Below are 23,764 nucleotides of genomic sequence, written 5' to 3'. Positions count from 1 at the left end.
TCCCACCGTGACCGCAGGGTGTCGCCACAGGCGCCGGGAGAGGCTGCTTCCCAGCCGTCTCCGCCTTGCGCGGGCAGAGCGGGCGCGCCGGGAGGAGAGAAGGTCTCGCGAGAGTGAGAGCACCGCGAGAGTTCAGAGCTGCTTGTGTTCCCCTAGCGACCGGCCGCGGACCGCAGGCGGATCTCTCCGGCGGAGCCCCTCAAGTGGCCTGGCCAGGGTTGGAGCGAGACCCCAGCCGCAGGCCGGGGTGCCTTCCAGGCAGAGGAGACGGATTCAGCGGGGCTCCAGGTAGGCGGCAGTCGGGGACCGCTGCCTCTCTCCCGCCCGGGAGGAAGGAGGGGGACGCCCCTTCTCGCCGTCCAGGAGCCCCCGTGTTGCTCGTCTCCGTTACAGCTGCTCCTTGACTCCCTCCCTCCCGCCACTCACCATCATCCTGCTGCGTTTACCCCCCAAGAAACTGAGGGGGATTCGACCTGCAAGACGGAGGTGGGGTGGAGGTGGGGGCGCTGCTCCCGGGGTTATTGGACGGGAGTGCCCCCGGCGCCCGGTCGACGAGGGAACCCCAGGGACAGGCCTCTTCTAGAGCCGGTACCGCCTCCCTGGGGAACCTCGCCAGCCTCGGGGGACGCACGGAGCCCGGGAGAGAGCCGCCCTCCCCCAGGAAAGCTATGCCCCTGCGGCGGGGCTTGTCCGTCTGCTGCTGTTCCCGCCAGGCGCCTCCTCCTCGGCCAGCCTGGCCGCAGGCCCTACCCGGGCTGCCGCAGAGGGACTCCCTGCTGGACCTCGGGCCAGCAGGCCTGAAGGAGGGTGTGAAAGGGGGCGAAGTGGGTGTCGTGGGTAAGGAAGAGGATCAGTGCCCCTCTCCACGGCGTGCGTAGTGTCCGATCGTATGCGCTCTGTAACCATGTCTCCTTTTGCTTAGACCAAGATTGTTGAAAACCAGACATATGATGAGCGTCTAGAGATTAACGACTCCGAAGAGGTGGCAAGTATTTATACTCCAACCCCAAGATACAGAGGTAAGAGAGGAATGAAAAGGAAAGAAAGAAAACGGTCCTCAGAACAAAGAGCAGCTGGACCGATGACTGTCTCCAAGAAGTTTCTGTTTTGTAGTAGCAAATGTCCAGGTTCAGAGCCAGGTTTCCTCACTTGCCATTGCTCCTGTGTTGTAACTAGTTAAGGGGGAAGAAAACACAGCCCCCAGTTTCAGGGTCTTCCTCCAGCCTGATCAGTGTTTCCAACTGCCACTTACTTTAGGCTACTGCTCTGCTCACCGTCTGTCAGGGGCATGGTGTGTGTGTGTTTTAACTTATTAAAACTTTTGCTCATTTTTGAAGATGCTTCAGTAACCTGCCCTTAACCTGCAATCCCAATAAAAATATCAATGGGATATTTTAAGAGGACCTGACACTGTCATTTATTCAACAATACATTATATATATTCTAGAGGCCCATTGCATGAAGAGATTCATGCAATAGGCCTTCCCTTCCCCTGGATGCCGGCACCAGTTTTCCTCCGGCACCCGGGACCCAGGCCTTTGCTCTGGCTGGAGCCTTCAGTCTTTGCTCTGCCATTTCGCCCCTACTTATGCAAATTAACCGCCATCTTTGTTGGGTTAATTTGCATACTCTCCTGATTGGCTGGTGAGCATAGTGGACGGATGATTAATTTACATGTTTGTCTATTATTAGGTAAGATATATATATATACATATATATATATATATATATATATATATTGATTTCAGAGAGGAAGGAAGAGGGAGAGAGAGATAGAAACATCAATGATGAGAGAGAATCATAGATCAGCTGCCTCCTGCACACCCCCTATTGGGGATTGAGCCTGCAACCCAGCCATGTGCCCTTGACCGGAATTGAACCTGGGACCTTTCAGTTCGCAGGTCGATGCTCTATCCACTGAGCCAAACCAGCTAGGGCCAGCAATGCATTTTTGAATGCATACTATGCATCAGCCTTATGCTCGGCACTGCACATACAGGTATTAAAAGACATTGATTCTGCCACCCTGAGACTTGTAATCATGGGAGACATGACAAATGAATAAACGAACATACAAATGTGGTAAATGCATTGATGGAGGCAAAGAGCTTGATGTTAGGGAGAATAATGGTGAGGAGTGGGATCTATTTTTTAAAAATATATATTTTTATTGATTTCAGAGAGGAAAAGAGAGGGAGGGAGAGAGAGAAATGTCAATGATGAGAGAGAATCATTGATCAGCTGCCTCCTGCATGCCCCCTACTGGGGATTGAGCCTGCAACCTGGGCATGTGCTCTTGACCAGAATCGAACCCAGGACCCTTCAGTCCACAGGCTGATGCTATATCCACTGAGCCAAACTGGCCAGGGCTGGGATCTACTTTTGATAGGGTATCAGGGATGGCCTAATGAGGTGACATTTGAGACTGAAAGATGGGGGGATCCAGACAGTGAGAAAAAGTAGGCCAGGAAAAAAGAACAGCAAATGAAATGTGAAAAGGCCCTAATGCCAGAAAGAAATTGAGTTTGAGGACTTGAAAGGGACCAGCATGTGGCGGGAAGAAGTGATATCAGAATAAACATGCAGGAGGGAGGCGGAGAGAGGCAGCAGCGGGAAGCAGAGCCCTGGAGGCTGTGCTACTGCCCTAGAATGGGTGGAAAGGTGAAAGGAGGAAGCAGTTGGAAGGACTGTTGCAATGGCTGAGTTGAGGTGATAGTGGCTTGTATGTTGTGAGGAAGCTGAGAATAAAGAGAAGAAAAATCAACTAAAACTTGTCCAGCCGGTGTGCTCAGTGGTTGAACATCAACCCATGAACCAGGAAGTCATGATTTCATTCCCAGTCAGGGCACATGTCTGATTTGCGGGCTTGATCCCCAGTGTGGGGGATGTGTAGGAGGCAGCCGATCAGTGATTCTCTCTCATCATTGATGTTTCTGTCTCTCTCCCTTTCCCTGCTTCTCTCCGAAATCAATAAAAAATATTTTAAAAATCACTAAGACTTGATTATGGATTGGATTTGGCTTTTGAGTTAGGAACAAAGGGTGACATTTAGGGTTGTTTGTTTTTTGTGGTAAATGCCGTATACCTAATATAAAATTTACCATTTTAACCCTATTTTAAGTATATAATTCAGTGGCATTAAGTAAATCCATATTGCATAGCTATCTCACTATCTATTTCCAGTTCTTTTGCACCATCCTGAATAGAAACTGTACCCATTAAATAATAACTCCCCATCTCCCTCTACCTCCCAGCTCCTGGTAGCCTCCATTCTTCATTGTCTCTATGAATTTGCCTACTCTAGGTACACATAAGTGGAATCTTACAATATTTGTTCTTTTGCGTCTGGCTTATTTCACTTAGCATAGTGTTTTCAAGATTCATTCATGCTGTAGCATGTGTTAGAATATCCTTATTTTTTATGGCTGAATAATATTCCATTGTCTATATAAACACATTTTGTTTATATATCCATCTGCTGTTAGACATTTACGTTATTTACATCTTTTGGCTATTGTGAATTTGTGAATATGCTGCAATGAATATTAGCGTACATGTATCTGAGTCAATGCTTTTAATCTTTTGGAGATATATATATACCTGGACTCCCAGGTTTTTGACTCAACCATGTTTTTAATCATGCTGGCTGTGGGCATGATAAATTCATTTTCATTTTGAGTAATTCAGTAGGCTGGAAAATGGTGTTTAATAGGCATTTATTTGATTTAGAAATCATGCCAGTTAATATCTTACATCTGGTTAATTATTCAGAATATTTTTATTGCTTTATGGGCACTTATTCAGATTTATTTTTTAAAATATCTTTTTATTGATTTTTAGAGAGAGGAAGGGAGAGAGATAAATAGGAATGTCAATGATAAGAGAGAATTATTGATCGGCTGCCTCCTGCATACCCCCAATTGGGGATCAAGCCCGCAACCTGGGCATGTGCCCTGACCAGGAATCAAACTGTGACCTCTTGGTTCATGGATCGACACTCAACCACTGAGCCACACGGGCCAGGCTGATTCAGATTTATATTTGTGACTAATATTTGACAAGAGCTGGGTCCGTTTCTTTTATCTAAGTTTTTTCATTTGATCCTTACAACAGTCCTGAGTGAGGTATTACGGACCTCGTTCAGAGGTAGGAATACTGAGACCCAGAGAAGGGGCCATTTTGTCCAAGTGATAGAATGTCCTCCAAACTCAGTATTGTGAGTATAAATCCAGTACTCTTTTCACTTTAGTAATTACTAACCTCATTTTATCAATGTGTATGTAAACTAATGGCAGATTTTATACTATTTATGTAACAGCAAATAATCAGTTAGTATAATGTCTAACCCAGTGCCTTAAGCACAGAAATGCTTAGTAAATACATGTTTGAATTGAATTGACAGAGCCATGGCTAGGGTTCAGTCTCCTATCTTTTAGCTAGATGCTCATATAAACTGTGGTCAGATTATAAAATATTATAAACTAGAAATTATTTGTCCTTAAAAATTCTTTTAACAATAACCTAAAGGGAAAACTTTTCTTCTAAGGACTTGCTCGTTCTGCCCATCTTCCAAACAAGACTATGGCTGATAACAGCAGTGATGAGTATGAAGAGGAAAATAACAAGGTGCAGTATAGCCCACAGCTTCTCCTGCTTTGATTGTTTAGTAGTTACAGTTGACACCAGTTCAGTAGTAAGCATTTCTTGGATGGTCACCTCCAGTGGTCTGGTGCCTTTGAGCTCATGGAGGATAATCAGGAAGAAAAAACCGTAAGATTTTTGACTCTCCTTTGGAATAAAGACTACTATTACAGCTGACTTTTTAAAAAGATTTTTAGAAATTGAGTTTTAGACAGAAAGGAAGGGAGAGAGAAAAACATTAATCGGCTGCCTCCTGCACTCCCCCTACTGGGAATCGAGCAGGTAACCCTGGGGATGTGCCCTGACTGGGAATCGAAACTGCAACCTTTCTATGTAGGGACAGCGCCCAACCAACTGAGCCACATCAGCCAGGGCTACCGCTGACTTTCTGGTGAGGAATTTCATATAATACAGGCCAGTGTTCTGCAAACTTTACTGATCATAAGAATCAGCTGGAGACACTTAATTTTTAAAATGCAGATTCCCAGTCCCCATCTAGAAACACCAAATCAGAGTCTTGAAGGTAAAAGCATGGGGGTTTATATTTTTAGCAAGCACTCCAAGTAATTTTCTTTCTTTTCTTTTTTTTAAAATATATTTTTATTGATTTCGGAGAGGAAGGGGAGAGGGAGCGAGAGATAGAAACATCAGTGATGAGAGAGAATCATTGATCTGCTGCCTCCTGCATGCCCCACACTGAGGATCGAGCCCACAACCCAGCATGTGCCTTGAGCAGGAATTGAACTGTTACCTCCTGGTTCATAGGTTGATGCTCAATCACTAAGCCATGCCAGCTGGGCCCAAAAGCAGTTTTTGATGTCCTTTAATGTGTCACAATTTTATGTGCCAGTAGCTGCTTTACCATGAAAGAAATCTACAATAATAAAAGGATAATGTGCTCGTTAGACCGGACGTCCTTCCGGACAAAGCCAGGGGCCAGAGGAAGCTACCCAGGTCTCAGGATGTCGGAGGGAAGCCGGTGCCAGCAGCCAGGGGAAGGAAGGCCTACTCTTGCACGCATTTTCATGTATCGGGCCTCTAGTGTTATATAATTTAAAAACTAGAACCAAAATCTATTAACCTTAGTATAAGCCATATAGCATTTGTAAACCAAGCTTTCAAAATCTACTTTTAAAGGGGGCCAATTGGTCATCCTTCAGGTCCTAAGTGAGGGCACTTTTCAGGCTCCAGGCCGCAGAGGCAAAGATATGGACCCCATCCCAACTGCCCCTCCAAGCTCCAAGCACCATCAGACCCCTTCTCATGGCCTTGAGAGGGTGGGATGGTACATAGAGAACCTGAAGCTCAGAAAGATAGGTTGTAATGCCAATAACAGAAGAGTCTCTTGAGATACAATGCATAGTCGTTGCATTTTTTGTATTTAAAAAAATTATTGATTGATTGATCTTAGAAAGAGAGAGACATTGATTTGCTGCTCCACCTATTAGTTCATTCTTATATGCTCCCTGACTGTCAATTGAACCTGCAGCCTGGGTGTATCAGGACGATACTCTAACAACTGATCCACCCAGCCAGGGCCTAATCCTTGCGTCTAACTTAAGGGTGAAGGGAAGGGAAATTTGGATCAGTTAGATACCCTTTGAAGAGAATGGAAACAGAATACCTGTAGTCTCTGGAACTGCTGATCAGAATTCAGGCACAGAGTTGGTCATGAACTTTCTTCTTTTGATAGTTACAAGCAGCTTACTCTGGGCTGTCTTGCAAATTAAATACTAGATTTCCTCCTTAGGACCTCTGAATATTAAGATCCCCTAAAGTTTGTCTTCACACTTCACTTTTCCTCATTTCCTTCCAATATAACAATTTAGAGGTGCCTTTCTCCAAAAGTCCCCAAGTTTTAGAGTTGAATCTACTGGGTAGTGTATGCAGAGGTCTCAGGGTCTCCTAAGTAACAGGTCAGATAGATATATATTGGATAAAATTTATGCCTTAACCTCAAGCAGAGAACTAGAATATGGTTATAGAAAGTGGGGACCAGTGTGTAGTCAGCAGGAGCAGACGGTCTCGAGGCCTTTCGGGGACTGCTGCCTTCTCTCTGATGTGGCGCCAGGAAGGAGGGACGGGTTAGAGTCCTGGGAGAAAACGACATGGGTTCACTCCCATTTCCTTACCTGGATCTCTCTCGCCTGCTGTGCTCTCTCCTAGGAGAAGAAGAAGACCTTGCAGCTGACGCCTCAACAAGGCTTTAGTGAAAATGACGATGATGATGATGACTCATCAGAAACGGATTCGGATGAAGATGATGATGATGAAGAGCACGGAGCCCCGCTAGAAGGGTGAGGAAAGCACCTTCAAAACATGGACTAGGAGGGTATCAGTTAAAAGTGAAGTTCCAGCATCTCTTTTGATCTCTATTTAGGATTTCTATGTGTCTCAGAAACCCAACAGGATGAGTTTTCATTCTTTTCTGATCCACTGCCTCACTGAGTCTCAATGTCACTTGCACTGTCGGAAACATTTGTGGACTCGGGTCATGTGGATTCGCTGAGTAAATCCAAAAGATGGTCCCTGACTTCGGGGAGTTCACATTCTGGGGCAAAATAAAGTTATGTACATACCAAAGCATTTCTATTTAGCAAGGAAGCACACGTGCACAGGAGTAGAAAACTCTAAGCTCAGATCCTTTATGGACAGGTTCTTCAGGGCCCACATGAGGCAAAACGTTCCTGAATGATGCTTAAGTACAAAACCTCTCGCCCTGTTCCAAACCTTGTTGTTAGATTAGTCATGACCTATCCCTATAGATTTTAATCAAAGTGGATTCTAAGACCCATCCATTTAAAATATACTTACCAGTTAAATAAATGATGATATAACCAGTCAGTAGAACTTTATCTAGCCCTGGAAAACAATGAGGTAGCACTCTTTGCACTGGTAAAGAACAGTCTCCAGGCCCTTGCTGGTGTGGCTCAGTGGCTAGAGCGTCGGCCTGCGGACTGAGGGGTCCCAGGTTTGATTCCACCCAAGGGCACGTACCTCGGTTGCAGGCTCAATCCACAGCCCTGATTGGGCGTGTGCGGGAGGCAACCAATTGATGTATGTGTCTCACATCCATGTTTCTCTCTCTCTGTCTCTCCTCCTCCCTTCCATTCTCTCTAAAAATCATTGGAAAAATATCCTTGGGTGAGGATTAAAAACAAAAAAGAGAACAATTTCCAAGTGATACTATTAAATTTTTAAAAGGTATAGAAGTGTTTATGCTTTGCTACCATGTGTATAAAACAAACATTACATAGACTGTGTGTAGGATACACTAGAAATTAATAATAGTGATTACTCTTGGAAGGAGAACTTGGTGGCAAGGGGACAGGTGTGGAAGGGAGACATAACTTTTCATTGTATGCATTTTGTACCTTTTATTTTCTATCACATGCATATATCATTTATTAAAGTAGTTAAATAAAAATAAAAATAGTTACCTTACCTTTGCATTATCCACCTGCAGGTTGACATTAATTAAATGAAGCAAATGTTTAATACCATACTGACTTTTCATGCTTCCCAACTTACTTCCCTAATTATAATTAGGGAAATGTAAACTTTAAGTCATTAATCTACTTAATTTTTTATTAAGCAACTCTCCCCAGAACGACTTTATTAATAACTTTCAGGTAATTATATGCTTTGTCAATGTTCATTGCATTTTACTTAATTATAATTAATATACTATTTTTTATTGTATACATTTCATGTGTCAATACAACTATTTTGTTGTTGTTGTTAATCCTCACCTGAGCATATTTTTCCATTGATATTTAGACAGAGTGGGAAAGGGGGAGAGACAGAGAGAAACATGGATCTGAGAGAGACACATTGATTGGTTGCCTCCTGCACGTGCCCAGATTAAGGCCGGATCCAGTCTGTAACCAAGGTACGTGCCCTTGACTGGAATTAACCCTGGGACCCCTTAGTCCGAGGGCTGACGCTCTATCCACTAAAGTAAACCAACTAGAGCCAAGTATTTTTTAGTAACCATGCAATATTCAACTTGAACATACCTAACCATTACTCGACTGTTGGATATTTTGTTTCTAATTTTTTACTTCTATAAATAATACTGTGCGCTCTCCCCCCTCCTGGCGCTCACCCGGACTGAGCCGGTGTTCCAGGCGGGGCCGGGCCGCCCCTCCCATGGCGCGACCTCTCCCTGACCCCTCCCGCCCCCCGCGACAGGGCAGACTGTCCCCAGTGCACCCCAGGCGAAGTCGCGCCGTCAAAAAATAATAATAATAATAATAATAATACTGTGAAAAACCTCTTTATAAAAATAACTTATTTTCTTGAGGCAAATTATTTTCATGCCAGAAATTAAAATCTCATTCTATCTTTTCTCTTCATCCCTTCATCCACATCAGGAGGCCCAGCTGATGTGGCTCAGTGGTTGAGCGTTAACCTATGAACCAGGAGTTGACAGTTTGATTCCTGGTCAGGGCACATGCCTAGGTTGCAGGCTCGATTCCCAGTAGGGGGCATGCAGGAGGCAGTTGATCAATGATTCTCTCTCATCAGTGATGTTTCTGCTATATTCTAAAATGTTTAAAAATTATGTTTTGGATTTTCTGCAGCTCTGTTCTTTATTGTCAGAGATAACAAAGCTAATTTTAATAAATTTTATTTATTTATTTTTTTCTTCTTCTTTCAAATATATTTTATTGATTTTTTTTTTTTTTTTTTTACAGAGAGGAAGGGAGAGGAATAGAGAGTTAGAAACATAGATCAGCTGCCTCCTGCACACTCCCCACTGGGGATGTGCCCGCAACCAAGGTACATGCCTTTGACCGGAATCGAACCTGGGACCCTTGAATCCGCAGGCTGACGCTCTATCCACTGAGCCAAACCGGTTAGGGCTAAATTTTATTTTTTAAAAATATATTTTTATTGATTTCAGAGAGGAAGGAAGTGGGAGAGAGAGAGAAACATCAATGATGAGAGAGAATCACTGATCGGCTGCCTCCTACACCCCCCCCCACTGGGGATCAAATCCACAACTCAGGCATATGCCCCTGACTGGAATCAAACCCATTCTGTAGGCCAATGCTCTATTCACTGAGCCAAAACAGCTAGGGCTAATTTTTAAAAAATATATATTTTATTGATTTTAGAGAGGATGGGAGAGGGAGATAGAAACATCAATGATGAGAGAGAATCATTGATTGGCTGCCTCCTGCATGCCCCCCTACTGAGATCAAGCCCACAACCCTGGCATGTGCCCTTGGCCGGAATCGAACCTGGGACTCTTCAGTCCGCAGGCTGATGCTCTATCCACCGAGCCAAACCAGCTAGGGCCAGCTAGGGCTAATTTTAATAAATTTTAAATTTGCCTTGCAAAACACCCAGGAAAGGCAGATGTGGGTGGAGCATAATCTAGGTTTTGAGTCCAGTGCCCAATGCGTGTAGTAGCACAGGGGCGGAACCAGGGCTGGGCGGCATCTGCTCCTCTCTGGGTGGAATCGTATATTTCTTTCCCCAGGGCCTATGATCCTGCCGATTATGAGCATTTGCCAGTTTCTGCTGAGGTTAAAGAACTCTTCCAATATATAAGTAGGTGAGTATTAGGTCTTCTTACCATAGCCCCCTGGCCCTACCTTGCCCTTTCCTGCCTCTAGTCTGAAACAAGGCCATTCTCCTTAGATTTTTAAAACCTAAATAGTAAAGTAAGTTTCTGTTTCCATCTTCCCTTGGCATTATCTCCTAGGTATACACCTCAGTTGATTGACCTGGACCACAAACTGAAACCTTTCATTCCTGATTTTATCCCAGCTGTTGGGGATATTGATGCATTCTTAAAGGTACAGTCAGAACATCCTAAACATGAGTCCAGAGGTGTTTCTTCTGACACCTCTATTACTCTACCAGTTCCACTAATTTTCTTGACAAGCATTGGCTACCTTGATATATACCCTTCATTTCATTAAAATTCTTAACCTTGCTCTCTACTCCATGTTATATTCATTGCTATTCTGTAGTACTTGATTATCTCATTATATGTTAAAAATTGTCATATATTTGCCGCCTAATTATCCATGACTTCAGCTTTCTATTTAAGGTCCTGTAGATCATGTATGTTTTCTTTTTTTAAATATATTTTATTGATTTTTTACAGAGAGGAAGGGAGAGGTATAGAGAGTTAGAAACATCAATGAGAGAGAAACATTGATCAGCTGCCTCCTGCACACTCCCCACTGGGGATGTGCCCGCAACCAAGGTACATGCCCTTGACCGGAATTGAACCTGGGACCCTTGAATCCGCAGGCTGACACTCTATCCACTGAGCCAAACTGGTCAGGGCTCATGTATGTTTTCTAGGTAGGATTTTAGTGCAGTATGGCAGACAGGCATGCTTTTTGATACTAGTAGCAGTGATGAAGCAGAATAGTTCTTCCTCTTGAGCTTATTGAAAATAAGATGCATGGCCTTTTTATGTCTCTCTCATTTTTTTCTCTGTTTTCTCACTTTTCTCTTACCCAGGTCCCACGTCCTGATGGGAAGCCTGACAACCTTGGCCTCTTGGTATTAGATGAGCCTTCTACAAAGCAGTCAGACCCTACAGTACTCTCACTCTGGTTAACAGAGAATTCTAAACAGCACAACATCACAGTAAGATGCTAGTATAGTACAGGCCCAACGGGAGAGGGCCAGAGTGGAGGCCTTGTTGGTGTGTATATGGTTGATTTACTGCCTACTAGAAGTGATGGCTGTGGTTTCAGGATAGTCCTATTTTTTACATAACAGTTTTATTGAGATATAATTTACCTACCATAAAATTCACCCTTTAAAATTGTACAGTTTAGTGATTTTTAGTATATTCACAGAACTGTAGAAGCATCATCATCTAAGAACATTTTCATCATTCCAGAAAGAAACCGTGTACCCATTTGTAGTCACTCCTCATTCCCCCCTGCTCCTAGAATCTGGTAACTGCTTCATTTTTTTTTTTTTTTAATGACTGAACACAATTCCATTGTATGGAAACTTCACATTTTGTTTATCTACTCACCAGTTGTTTCCACTTTTCTTAATTATGCTGCCGTGAAGATGTACAAGTTTCTGCATGGACACATATTGTTATTTCTCTTGGATATATATGTAGGAGTGGGATTACTAGGCCATATGCTATCTGTTTAGTATTTTGAGGAACTGCCAAACTGTTTTCCAAAGTGGCTGAACCATTTTACAATGCTACCAGTGATGAATGAAAGTTACAATTTCTCCACATCCTCATCAGCACGTGCTCTCTTTTTCACTGTAGCTATCCCAGTAGGTGTGAAATGATGTGTTATTATGGTCAGTCCCATCTTATTGACCTTCTCCTTTCCCAGGGCTCTAGAAAGTTTTATCAGGGTTTCCTATAATCTTCATTTGGCTGCCATGAAGCCTCCCTTTTCATCAGCTACTTTGTGTATGAAATAGCAGCAGCATATGATGAGTCCCTCTGTGAAAACGAGAGCTACTTCAGTGCCACGTGTCAGGCTTTCCCCTTGATTTTCTAGCAACACATGAAAGTAAAGAGCCTGGAAGATGCAGAAAAGAATCCCAAAGCCATTGACACATGGATTGAGAGCATCTCTGAGTTGCATCGTTCTAAGCCCCCTGCAACTGTACACTATACCAGGTAAGAAATGCTACATTCTTCACCACTGTAACCCATGGCAACCTTCACCATGTGGAAACCCATTGCTTTTGAGAAGAGAGCCCAAAGGCTGGGGACATATTTGATCAACCTGAGGTCCTATAGATCATGGCAGCTACTGGCTGAGATTGCAGACATAGATTGTGATTTATCTGGTATTACTTAGCCAGCTTCTCCAAACCCCAGGTCCAGGGTAGGTTTGATATGCCCAGTCTGTGTTCTCTGGAAATCCTAATGTGCCAGATCGAGGACCTCTCTTCATCCTAAATATCCTGACCCAGAGATTGCTGATGTCACTTGTCCATGTTTCTTGTTCATATTTACCTCTCTACTCTTAGACCCATGCCTGATATTGACACGCTGATGCAGGAGTGGTCCCCAGAGTTTGAGGAGCTTTTGGGCAAGGTGAGTGGAAGGTAGCAGGAGCTAAGAAAGTATGGCATTCACTCTAGGGCCCAGTGTTTTCTCTCTTCCTATATCATTATCATTATTAGCTTATTAATTGAGGTAAATTACATAATCAGAAAGGTACACATACTAATTTTCATAGCTGAACACCTATGTGTAAATCAACACATTAGATAAAGCAGAACATTCTAGCAACCTAGAATTCCCCTCATGCTCAGACATCCCAACATAACCACTATCCTGATTTCTTTTTTCTCTTCCTTTTCTTTTCTTTTCTGTCTTTTTTCTTCCTAATTTCTAAGTCCATAGATTAGGTTTGCCTATTTTGTATTTTATCTAAATGTAATTGAACTCTTTTGTGTCCTATTTCTTTTGCTCATCTATATTGTTCATCCATGTGAAGATTCATCAATATTGTTTCCTACATTGTTGTCCTTTTTTTCTCATTACTGCATGATACTACATTGTTTGAATATGTGACAATTTACTTATCCATTCTATGGTAGCCATTTGGATAGTTTCCAGTTTTGGGTTATTATAAATGAAATATTATTACAATATTATGTTAATATTTCTAAGAACATTGTAACATATACCTATAAACATGTATATATATTTCCTGTATTATTACTTTAGACTCTACTTTTCCACAGAGATATTTATGCTATTCTTAAGTACCCCAAATTTCAAAAATACAGGAATAGAACAATCGGACTGCAGGCAGAGGCAGATCTCTGGAGGCTTTGAGTCTTTGCCTGATCTCCTTCTGGGCTCAGGGATAGGAAAAGCAGAGCCTGGTGCATACCTTGGTCCTTTCCAAAAGCACCCAGCCCCAGCAGAGGGAGCCACAAGCTGTGGATTGCTGATAGCTCCAAACAGGGGACTCAGGGCCAATCAGAAACAGTGTCTGACATTGTTCTGGGCTAGAGATTGGGCATTGTAGCAGATCTACCTAATACATAGATACAAATTCAAACAGACAGCCAAAATGGGGAGACAAAAAAACAACCCTCAAATGAAAGAACAAGAGAATTCTCCAGAAGAAGCACTAAACAAAATGAAGATAAGAAACTTATCAGGGTATCTGTTTTGTGTGTGTTTTTAACCGGGATATGACGCACTAAAGGACCCGACGGAAATAGAACTGAAAGCGTTCTAAAATGGTGAACCGCACGGTGAAGGATGCCCACAGCATTCACGGCACCAACCCGCAGTATCTGGTGGAGAAGATCATTCGGACTCGAATCTATGAGTCCAAGTACTGGAAAGAGGAGTGCTTTGGCCTTACGGCTGAACTTGTAGTTGATAAAGTCATGGAGTTAAGGTTTGTTGGTGGCGTCTATGGTGGCAACATAAAGCCAACTCCCTTTCTGTGTTTGACCTTGAAGATGCTTCAGATTCAACCAGAGAAGGATATTGTTGAGTTTATAAAAAATGAAGATTTCAAGTATGTACGCATGTTGGGAGCACTTTATATGAGGCTGACAGGTACTGCAATTGATTGCTACAAATACTCGGAGCCTCTGTACAATGATTATAGAAAAATCAAGAGCCAGAACCGAAATGGAGAGTTTGAACTGATGCATGTAGATGAGTTCATTGATGAACTACTACACAGTGAGAGAGTCTGTGATATCATTCTGCCCGGCTACAGAAACGCTATGTGCTAGAGGAAGCTGAGCAATTGGAGCCTCGGGTTAGCGCTCTAGAAGAGGACATGGATGATGTCGAGTCCAGTGAGGAAGAGGAAGAAGAGGATGAGAAGTTGGAGAGAGTACCATCACCTGATCACCGCCGGAGAAGCTACCGAGACTTGGACAAGCCCCGTCGCTCTCCCACACTGCGCTACAGGAGAAGTAGGAGCTGGTCTCCCAGAAGGCGGAGTCGGTCTCCAAAAAGGAGGAGCCCTTCCCCTCGCTGAGAGAGGCATCGGAGCAAGAGTCCAAGACGTCACCGCAGCAGGTCCCAAGATAGACGGCACAGATCCCGCTCCACGTCCCCAGGTCATCACCGTAGTCATAGACACAGGAGCCACTCAAAATCTCCTGAAAGATCTAAGAAAAGCCACAAGAAGAGCTGGAGAGGAAATGAGTAATGGACTCAGTTTAGGTTTAGTCCAAAGCGCCTCCTGCAAATATGAAGTCATCTCTCTATGTGGAAGGACTAAGATCTACTCCCGCGGCAGCTACAAGACTATTTTAGGGTGTTTTTGTTTTTTAACCTGAAAGTCCATTTTTTTTTTTTTTTTTTTTGGTAATGAAAGAGGTGCTTAGTTTTGTATCTCTTTTTGAATCCTAATCCATACTTGAGGGATAATGCTCTCCAAGGGCTGCTTTTGATCCCTTGTCCAACAAACACTGAGGATTTGGGAAGTGGAGGGTATGTATGACAAGGAGAGGATATGGCGGCCTAGTGATCCTTTTGTTATTAAATTTAACATTCCAAAAAAAAAGAAAGAAACTTATCAGATAGAGAGTTCAGAATAATAATGGCAAAGATGCTCAACAGCATGAGAAAAGGTATAGCAATTGTGAAAAAAGACCAGAGGTCTTTAATCTGGCACATTAGGATTTCAGGAGAACACAGACTGGGCAAACCAAACTTACACGGGGTCTTGAAAATGAAGAATGAGATAGCACTAATAACATTGGAGCTTGGCCAACATGGCTCAGTGGTTGAGTGTCAACCTATGAACTAGGAGGTTACAATTCAATTCCTGGTCAGGGTGCATGCCTAGGTGGCAGGCTCAATCCTCAATAGGGAGTGTGCAAGAGGCGGCCGATCAATGACACTCTTTCATTGATGTTTCTATCTCCCTCTCTCTCTGAAATCAATAAAAATATATATATTTTAAAAAGAACACATTGGAAGGAATACACAACAGATTAGGAGAAACTGAGGATTGGATCAGTAAATTAGAAGACAGGGAAGAGGTGGTTAGGGGCAATCAGGCAGACAGAGGCGGTTAGGGGCAATGAGGCAGGCAGGCAGAGGTGGTTAGGGGTCATCAGGCAGGCAGGCAAGCAGTTAGGGGCAATCAGGCAGGCAGGCAAGCAGGGACGATCAGGCAGGCAGGCAGAGTGGTTAGGGGCGATCAGGCAGCCAGGCAGAGGGAGGGTTTAGGGGTGATGAGGCAGGCAGGCAGAGTGGTTAGTGGTGAGCAGGCAGGTAGGCAGGCAAGCGGTTAGAGCCAGTGGTCCTGGATTGCAAGGGGGATGTCCTACTGCCAGTTTGGGTCCTGCGGGATTGGGCCTAAACTGGCAGTCGGTCATCCCCCGAGGGGTCCCGGATTGCGAGAGGGTGCAGGCTGGACTGAGGGACGCCCCCCTCCTTCGTGCACGAATTTCGTGCACCGGGCCTCTAGTATTCGTATAATAGGTATGCCAGGAGGAGAGAAAAGTGAGCAAGAGATAAAGAATGTGTTTGAAGAAATAATGGCAGAAAACTTCCCTAACATGGTGAAGGAAAAAGTCACACAAGTTTAGGAGGCACAGAGCGTCCCAAGCAAAAAGAATCCAAACAGGCCCACACCCAGGCACATCATAATTAAAATTCCAAAAATTAAAGACAGAGAATCTTAAAGGCAGAAGAGAAAAGTAATTTGTTATCTACAAAGGAACTCCATAAGGCTGTCAGCTGATTTCTCATGAGAAACTCTACAGGCCAGAAGGGACTGGCACGACATACTCAAGATAATGAAAGCAAGGATCTGAAACTAAGATTACTATATCTAGCAGGGCTGTCATTCAAAAATAGACGGTGAAATAAGAGCTTCCCAGACAAAAAAAGGCTAAAGGAGTTTATCACAACTAAACCAGCACTGCAAGAAATGCTAAAGGGACTGCTGTAATGAGAAGAAGAAATAGAGCCCTAGCCAGTTTGACTCAGTGGATAGAGCATCGGCCTGTGGACCTAAGGGTTCCAGGTTCAGTTCTGGTCAAGGGCATGTACCTCAGTTGCAAGCTCCTCCTGGCCCTGGTCAGGGCATGTGCAGGTGGCAACCAATCGATGTGTTTCTCTCACATTGATATTTTTCTCTTTCCCTCTCTCTTCCACTCTTTCTCTAAAAATTAATGGAAAAATATCCTCGGGTGAGGATTAGCAAAATAAATAAAATAGAATCTTAAAAAAAGAGATAGAGGTAGATATAAATAAGTGGAAGAATATACTGTGTTCATAGATTGGAATAATTAACATAATTAAAATGTCAATACTACCCAAAGCAATCTACAGATTCAACACAATTCCTATTATAATACCAATGGCATACTTCACAGAGCTAGAACAAATATTCCAAAAATTTATATGGAACCATAAAAGACCCCATATAACTGCAGCGATCTTAAAGAAGAATGAAGTAGGAGGGATCACAATACCATATAGCAAGCTATACTACAAAGCCATTATAACCAAAATAGCCTGGTATGGCACAAGAATAGGCATATAGACAAATAGATCACAACAGAGACCACAGAAATTGGCCCACACCATTGCAGTCAATTAATATTTGACAAAGGAGGCAAGAACAAACAATGAAGTAAAGACAGTCTCTTCAAAAAATGGTGCTGGGAAAACTGGACAGACACATTCAAAAAATGAAGCCAGACCATCATCTTGCACCATACACAAGAATAAACTCAAGGTGCATAAAAGACCTAAATGTGAGGCATGAAACCATAAAAGTCTTAGAAGAAAATATAGACAGTAAAATCTCAGACACCTCACATAGCAGTATGTTTATGGATAGATCTCCTAGGGCAGCAGTTGCCAACCAGTGGTCTGTGAGGTCCAGAAGGTTGGCAACCGTTGGTTTAAGGAAACCTTTGAAGCGGCGGTCACCAAACGGTGGTCTGCACACCACTAGTGGTCCGTGAGATCTGAAAGGTTGGTGACCGCTGTCCTAGGGCAAAGGAAACTAAGGAAAAAATAAACAAATGGGACTACATCAAAATAAGTTTCTGCACAGCAAAAAAACACAAACCATTAAATTGAAAAGGGAACCCACTGAATGGGAGAACATATTTGTCAATGATACATTTAATAAAGGGTTAATACTCAAAATATATAAAGTATTCATACAACTCAACAAAAAGAAGACAAACAATCCAATTAAACAATGGGCAGAAGACCTGAATAGACATTTCTCCAAACAGGACATACAAATGCCAAGAGACACATGAAAAAGTGCTAAAAGTCACTAATCAGAGAAATGCAAATTAAAACCACAATGAGATACCACCTCACACCGGTCAGAATGGCTATCATAAAAAAAAATTCACAAGTGCTGGTGAGGATGTGGAGAAAAAGGAACACTAGTTCACTGCTGGTGGGAATACAGATTGGTGCAACCACTATGGAAAACAGTATGGAATTTCCTCAAAAAATTAAAAATGCAACACCATTTTAAATTTGATCCAGTGATCCCAATTCTGGGAATATATCCTAAAAACCACAAAACACCAAACAGAAAGAATATGTGCACCCCTATGTTCATAGCAGCATTATTTACAATAGCTAAGATTTGGAAACAGCCCAAGTGCCCATCAGCAGATGAATGGATAAGGAAGCTGTGGGACACTTACACCATGGAATACTGAGCAGCTGTAAAAAAGAGGGATCTCTTACCCTTTGGGACAGCATGGAGGGACCTGGAGACTATTATGCTAAGTGGAATAAGCCAAACTGAGAAAGACAAATGTCACATGATCTCACTTATTTGTGGAATCGAATGAACAAAATGAATTGTCCAACAAAATAAGACCTGAAGCAGGGAGGCATGGAGCAGACTGACATACCTCGATGTGGGGTTGGGGGGATAATAAGAGATAAACCCGAGAACTTCTATGCTTACATGCACAGCCCATGGACCCGGGCAATGGAGTGTTGAAGACCTGGGGGTGGGAGGGGCTGGGAGGAGGGGCGTAAGGAAGATATCAGTAATACTGTTAACAATTAAAAATATATTTTTAAAAACCCTGCAACCCAGGTACATGTGTTTCACCAGGAATTGAACCCGAGACCCTTTGATGTGAGGGCCAGTGCTCCAACTACTGAGTAATGCCAGCCTGGGCTAACACCTTGATCTTAAATTTCTAACCTCCAAACTGAGAAGATAAACTTCTCTTTTTTAAGCCACCCAGTTTGTGATATTTCGTAATGGCAACCCTAGCACACTAATAATACATCACCGAGAATTTAAATGACCAAGTATTTTTAACCCACAGATAAATGCCTACCAATAAGAACAGAAAATAATCACTTCAGGAATCTTGCAAATAATTTACTAGAAAATGATAAACTGATTCTATACATAGTAGCAAATAGAATGACCAATGGGTCTGGATGCTTTAATGACTACACCATGGTTGAATTGACTGCTTCCAAACTGGACCACATTCACAGTTATCATGCTAATCACTATCCATGGATTGGGACTAAGCCCAGAAGAGACACAGGGAACCACACTTCCTCTGGGCACCACACTACCTCTAGTCTTGGCCTGATGGGGCTTTCTGCTTCCGAAGAGATACTTAGGGGCATCTGTTCTATTTCTACTTAAAAAGAACATACAGTGGAGTCAAGACAGTCTCTTCAATAAATAGTGTTGGGAAAATTGGACAGATACATGCAAAAAAATGAAACTAGACCACCAGCTTACACCATTCACAATAATAAACTCACAATGGATAAAAGACTTAAATGTAAGCCAGGAAACCATAAAAATCCTACACAGCAAAATCTCAGACATCTCCCACGGCAGTATGTGTATGGATACATCTCCTAGGCCAGGGGTGGGCAAACTTTTTGACTCTAGGGCCACAATGGATTCTTAAACTGGACCGGAGGGCCGGAACAAAAGCATGGATGGAGTGTTTGTGTGAACTAATATAAATTCAAAGTAAACATCATTACATAAAAGGGTACGGTCTTTTTTGTTTGTTTGTTTTATTCATTTCAAATGGGCCGGATCCGGCCTGCGGGCTGTAGTTTGCCCACGGCTGTCCTAGGCAGTGGTTGGCAAACTGAGGCTCACGAGCCACATGCGACTCTTTGACCCCTTGAGAGTGGCTCTTCCACAAAATACCGACTTCTGCGCATGGGCCACAAAGTTTCAATCGCACTGTACGTGCGCGCCTGCACGTGGTATTTTGTGGAAGAGCCACACTCAAAGGGGCCAAAGAGCCGCATGTGGCTCGCGAGCCGCGGTTTGCCGACCACGGTCCTAGGGCAAAGAAAGTAAGGAGGAAACAAGCAAACGGGACCACATCAAAATAAAAGGCTTCTGCACAGCAAAAGAAGCCATCAACAAAACAAAAAGGGAGCCCACTGTATGGGAGAACATATTTGGCAATGATACATCTGATAAAGGGTTAATATCCAAAATATATAAGGAACTCATACAACTTAACAAAAGGAAGACAAGCCAATTAAAGAATGGGCAAAGGACTTAAATAGACACTTCTCCAAAGTGGACATACAGAAGGCCAAGAGACATGAAAAATGCTCAAAGTCACTGATCATCAGAGAGATGCAAATCAAAACGACAATGAGGTATCACCTCACACCTGTCAGAATGGCTACCAGCAACAACAAGTGCTGATGAGGATGCGGAGAAAAGCGAACCCTAGTGCACTGCTGGTGGGAATGCAGACTGGTGAGCCACTGAGGAAAACAGTATGGAGTTTCCTCAAAAATTAAATCTGGAACTGCCATTTGACCCAGTGATGCTACTTCTAGGAATATATCCTAGAGACCCGAAACACCAATCAGAAAGGATATATGCACCTCTGTGTTCATAGCGGCACAATTTACAATAGCTAAGATCTGGAAACAGCCCAAGTGCCCATCAGTGGATGAGTGGATAAAACAGTTGTGGTACATTTATCTCATGGAATACTATGCAGCAGTAATAATGAAGGGTCTCTTACCCTTTGAGACAGCATAGAGGAGCCTGGAGAGTATCATGCTGAGTGAATAAGCCAGTCAGCGAAAGACAAGTGTTACATGATGTCACTCATATGTGGAATCTAATGAACAAATAATCTGATGAACAAAATAGATCCAGAGACATAGAAGCATAGAACATATTAGAAATCTCAGAGGGAAGGTGCGGGTGGGTGGGAAGAGATCAACCAAAACTTGTATGCATCTATGCATAACCCACGGATACAGACAGTAGGGTGGTGAAGGCCTGGGGCAAGGTGCGGGGGCGGGCTAGAAGGGTCAGTGGGGAGGAAAGGGGGACATACGTAATACTTTCAACAATAAAGATTTCACTTAAAAATACAGGCATAAATTTAATAAGAAATTGGTAATATTAAAAAAAATTATAAAATGGTAATGAAAGGCAAACACAAGATCTGGATGGCTGAGGAGGACCCATGACCCTTTGGTCCAAAGGCCAACACTAACCACTGAGTAACTGGTCAGGGATTAAGAAGCTAATGGTTTTTAGATTTACAGTATAACTTGTTTACATCCAGAGCCTGTCACCTGAGATGTCATGTCCAGTTTTTCTGTTCCTTTGGTGGCCAAGGACCATGAGGCCTTTTAATGCCAAATAATTATTAATATTTGGACATAGCATAGTACCATTTTCTTTTACACAAATACACACAGGAGGGTAGCATGGCAGTATATTTTACTTATAAATCTTTTGGTTCTTTTAGATTGTGTGCTACTTTGGTGGTTAATGAATAGGCCCAATTCCATTTTACTGATCAGAGAAAAAGACAAGCATATTGTATTATTCCCAGGGGCTGCCATAACAAAGTACCACAGCCTGTGGCTTAAGCAACAGATATGTATTTTATTTTCTCACACTTCCAGAGGCTTGACATCTGAAAGCAAGTTGTTGGCACAGTTGGTTTTTCCCAGAACCTTTCTTACTGGCCATCTCTCTGTGTCTTCACAGGGTCTGCCCTCTGTATGTGTCCGTGCCTTTATTTCCTTTTTTAATAAGGACACCAGTCATACTGGCTTGGGGTCCATCCTAATGATTAATTATCTCCTTTAAGACTGTATCTCTAATACAGTCATGTTCTGAGGTGCTGGGGGTTAGGATTTCAACGTATGGATTTGGGTGGGGGGGACTCCATTTAGCCCATAATACATGTGACTATGGTAACAGCTCTTAGAGAGAGTCAGCTTTTGACCTTGGCCCCTCCTTTGCCCCTCCCAGGTGAGCCTGCCCACGGCCGAGATCGACTGTAGCCTGGCGGCGTACATCGACATGATCTGCGGTAAGCTCTCCCAGCCCTTCCTTGTCCCGACCCGGGAGAAATGCATGAAGGGCCGTGTTTGGGCTTGTGCCACTACCTGCTGGATATTTCACTCCCGAAGCCATGGGAACACATCCCGTCGGAGGGGATCGGCTCTCCTCAGCAGGTGCCCCATAAGTCCTAGATTTTTGTGTGGTTCTGTTCATGGGAGGCCTTGGTTTCAGCCATCCTAGACATTCCCATCTACAAGAGTCGGATCCAGTCTCTCCACCTGCTCTTTTCCCTCTACTCCGAATTCAAGAACTCGCAGGTGAGTCCAGCACGAGGGATGGACTTGCAGTGAGGGCTGCTGCCGTCTCACTGTTCTGAGTCGGCTCTGATTGTGTCCTGGGACCAGGGAGGCTGTCTCTGCCCCGTCCCGGTACCCTTCCCCACAGCAGGCCGGCGGGGCTTCTAAGGAAGAGGGAGGGGAGGTGAGGTGGGCCTTCACTGAGGTTACAGAGGGCACTCATTCTTACAGGAGAGCCAAGTCGCCTATTGAACAGAAGCAGGAAGGAAAGGAAAAAGGGGTTTATTTTTATAGGAAGCAGGACAAATTTCTAGCTGTTTTTCAAAGACAACACCAAGGAATTGTTTTGAAAGTACAGTTGGGAGAAAATTGGAGCTTAAAGGGTTATAAAGAGGTTAGTTCTAGCCGAAACCGGTTTGGCTCAGTGGATAGAGCGTCGGCCTGCGGACTGAAGGGTCCCGGGTTCGATTCCGGTCAAGGGCATGTACCTGGGTTGCGGGCACATCCCCAGTGGGGGGTGTGCAGGAGGCGGCTGATCGATGTTTCTCTCTCATTGATGTTTCTGACTCTCTATCTCTCTCCCTTCCTCTCTGTAAAAAATCAATAAAAATATATTAAAAAAAAAATAAAGAGGTTAGTTCTTGCTAAAATGTAGCAACAAGCATATTCCAAACACTCCGTGTTCCCTCTCTTTCCTCACAGCATTTTAAAGCTCTGGCTGAAGGCAAGAAAGCGTTCACCCCTCCATCCAAGCCCACCTCCCAAGCTGGGGACGCAGAGACAATAACCTTCAGCTGAGGCACCTCCCGCGCACTTTGTCTCAAGGCCGAGCCGCTGCTCCAGCCCAGCGGAGGGGACGCTGTCGTCGGGCACCTGGCTCCTGGCCTGTGTCATCTGGACTCGGGCAGTGTATGCCCTGCCACCCTCCCTGCCAGGAAGCCCTGCACACTCGCTTCTTTCCTATGGGAGCTTGTACCTCTACCGCCTGGGGGATTTGATTAGACAAACTGTAATTTCTGGGACCCTGGGATGCTCAGGTTAGAAGAAAAGTTAAAAGATGTTCTTACAGCAATGGAATTATTTTCTTTCATTCTTAAGTGAGTTGGCAAAGATTTTACAAATAAAATGCTCTTATCTTTCAGGTTACCCTGCTGTTCTATCTATAATACGAGAAAGAAAAGGCAGACTGAGCATAAAGCAGAGATAAGGAATTTGGCCTAGTGATAGGCTTTCAGTGAATAATAGTTTAAGCAAAACAACTTTGTGGGATAAAATCAGCCACCAGTCCTCCAAGGTTGGCAGTGGCGGGGACCCATTTTTCTCCCTGAGCTCATGTTCCTGTGGGTCACTCTCCAGGGAATGTTGCTGCCTTAGGCCCACCTGCCTGACTAGCTCCAGGCCTGCTTGGCTGCGCCTTAGGAGCCTGGCCGTGCAGGAGTCCAGGGGAGAGATCGCTGTGCCGGGGTGAGAGTGGGCGTTGTGGCAGGAGTACACGGGTAGATTTGGGAAATATTTGCGGGTTGTATCCCCCAAGCTCTAGCCAGGAAGTCAGAA

General features: G+C 43.7%; 1 protein-coding gene and 1 pseudogene across 3 annotated transcripts; both read left to right on the top strand.

Moving 5' to 3' along the window:
- The first annotated feature begins 154 nt into the window (after positions 1 to 154).
- Positions 155 to 23,356, top strand: IFT46 (intraflagellar transport 46). Of its 3 annotated transcripts, XM_070426179.1 has the most exons (12): positions 155 to 288; positions 923 to 1,019; positions 4,547 to 4,626; positions 6,808 to 6,938; positions 10,133 to 10,207; positions 10,358 to 10,451; positions 11,131 to 11,259; positions 12,153 to 12,274; positions 12,631 to 12,697; positions 21,882 to 21,942; positions 22,146 to 22,231; positions 22,913 to 23,356. In XM_070426179.1, exons 3-12 carry the CDS (start codon positions 4,582 to 4,584, stop codon positions 23,006 to 23,008), a joined length of 906 nt encoding a protein of 301 aa, XP_070282280.1. In that variant the 5' UTR covers positions 155 to 288; positions 923 to 1,019; positions 4,547 to 4,581; the 3' UTR covers positions 23,009 to 23,356. The 3 variants fall into 3 exon arrangements, with proteins under 3 accessions (XP_070282280.1, XP_070282282.1, XP_070282281.1); XM_070426181.1 differs by lacking the exon at positions 22,146 to 22,231 and having other exon boundaries at positions 22,913 to 23,001; XM_070426180.1 differs by lacking the exons at positions 22,146 to 22,231; positions 22,913 to 23,356 and adding an exon at positions 22,043 to 22,137.
- LOC139018328 (pre-mRNA-splicing factor 38A pseudogene) lies at positions 13,532 to 14,946 on the top strand (annotated as a pseudogene).
- Positions 23,357 to 23,764: the final 408 nt, after the last annotated feature.

This window comes from Myotis yumanensis, unplaced genomic scaffold, assembly GCF_028538775.1.
Source record: "Myotis yumanensis isolate MYYU_CA2020_CCGP unplaced genomic scaffold, mMyoYum1.0.hap1 SCAF_10, whole genome shotgun sequence".
NCBI lineage: Eukaryota > Metazoa > Chordata > Mammalia > Chiroptera > Vespertilionidae > Myotis > Myotis yumanensis.
This window is presented reverse-complemented; position numbering and strand designations above follow the sequence as displayed.

What these genes read in the sequence shown, in the direction of transcription:
- IFT46 (XM_070426179.1), top strand. Translation starts at nt 4,582, where the DNA reads ATGGCTGATAACAGCAGTGATGAGTATGAAGAGGAAAATAACAAG. An exon ending in CTAAACAGCACAACATCACA is followed by an intron (nt 11,260 to 12,152) that starts GTAAGATGCTAG and finishes TTGATTTTCTAG; the next exon opens with CAACACATGAAAGTAAAGAG. An exon ending in GTACATCGACATGATCTGCG is followed by an intron (nt 21,943 to 22,145) that starts GTAAGCTCTCCC and finishes CCTTGGTTTCAG; the next exon opens with CCATCCTAGACATTCCCATC.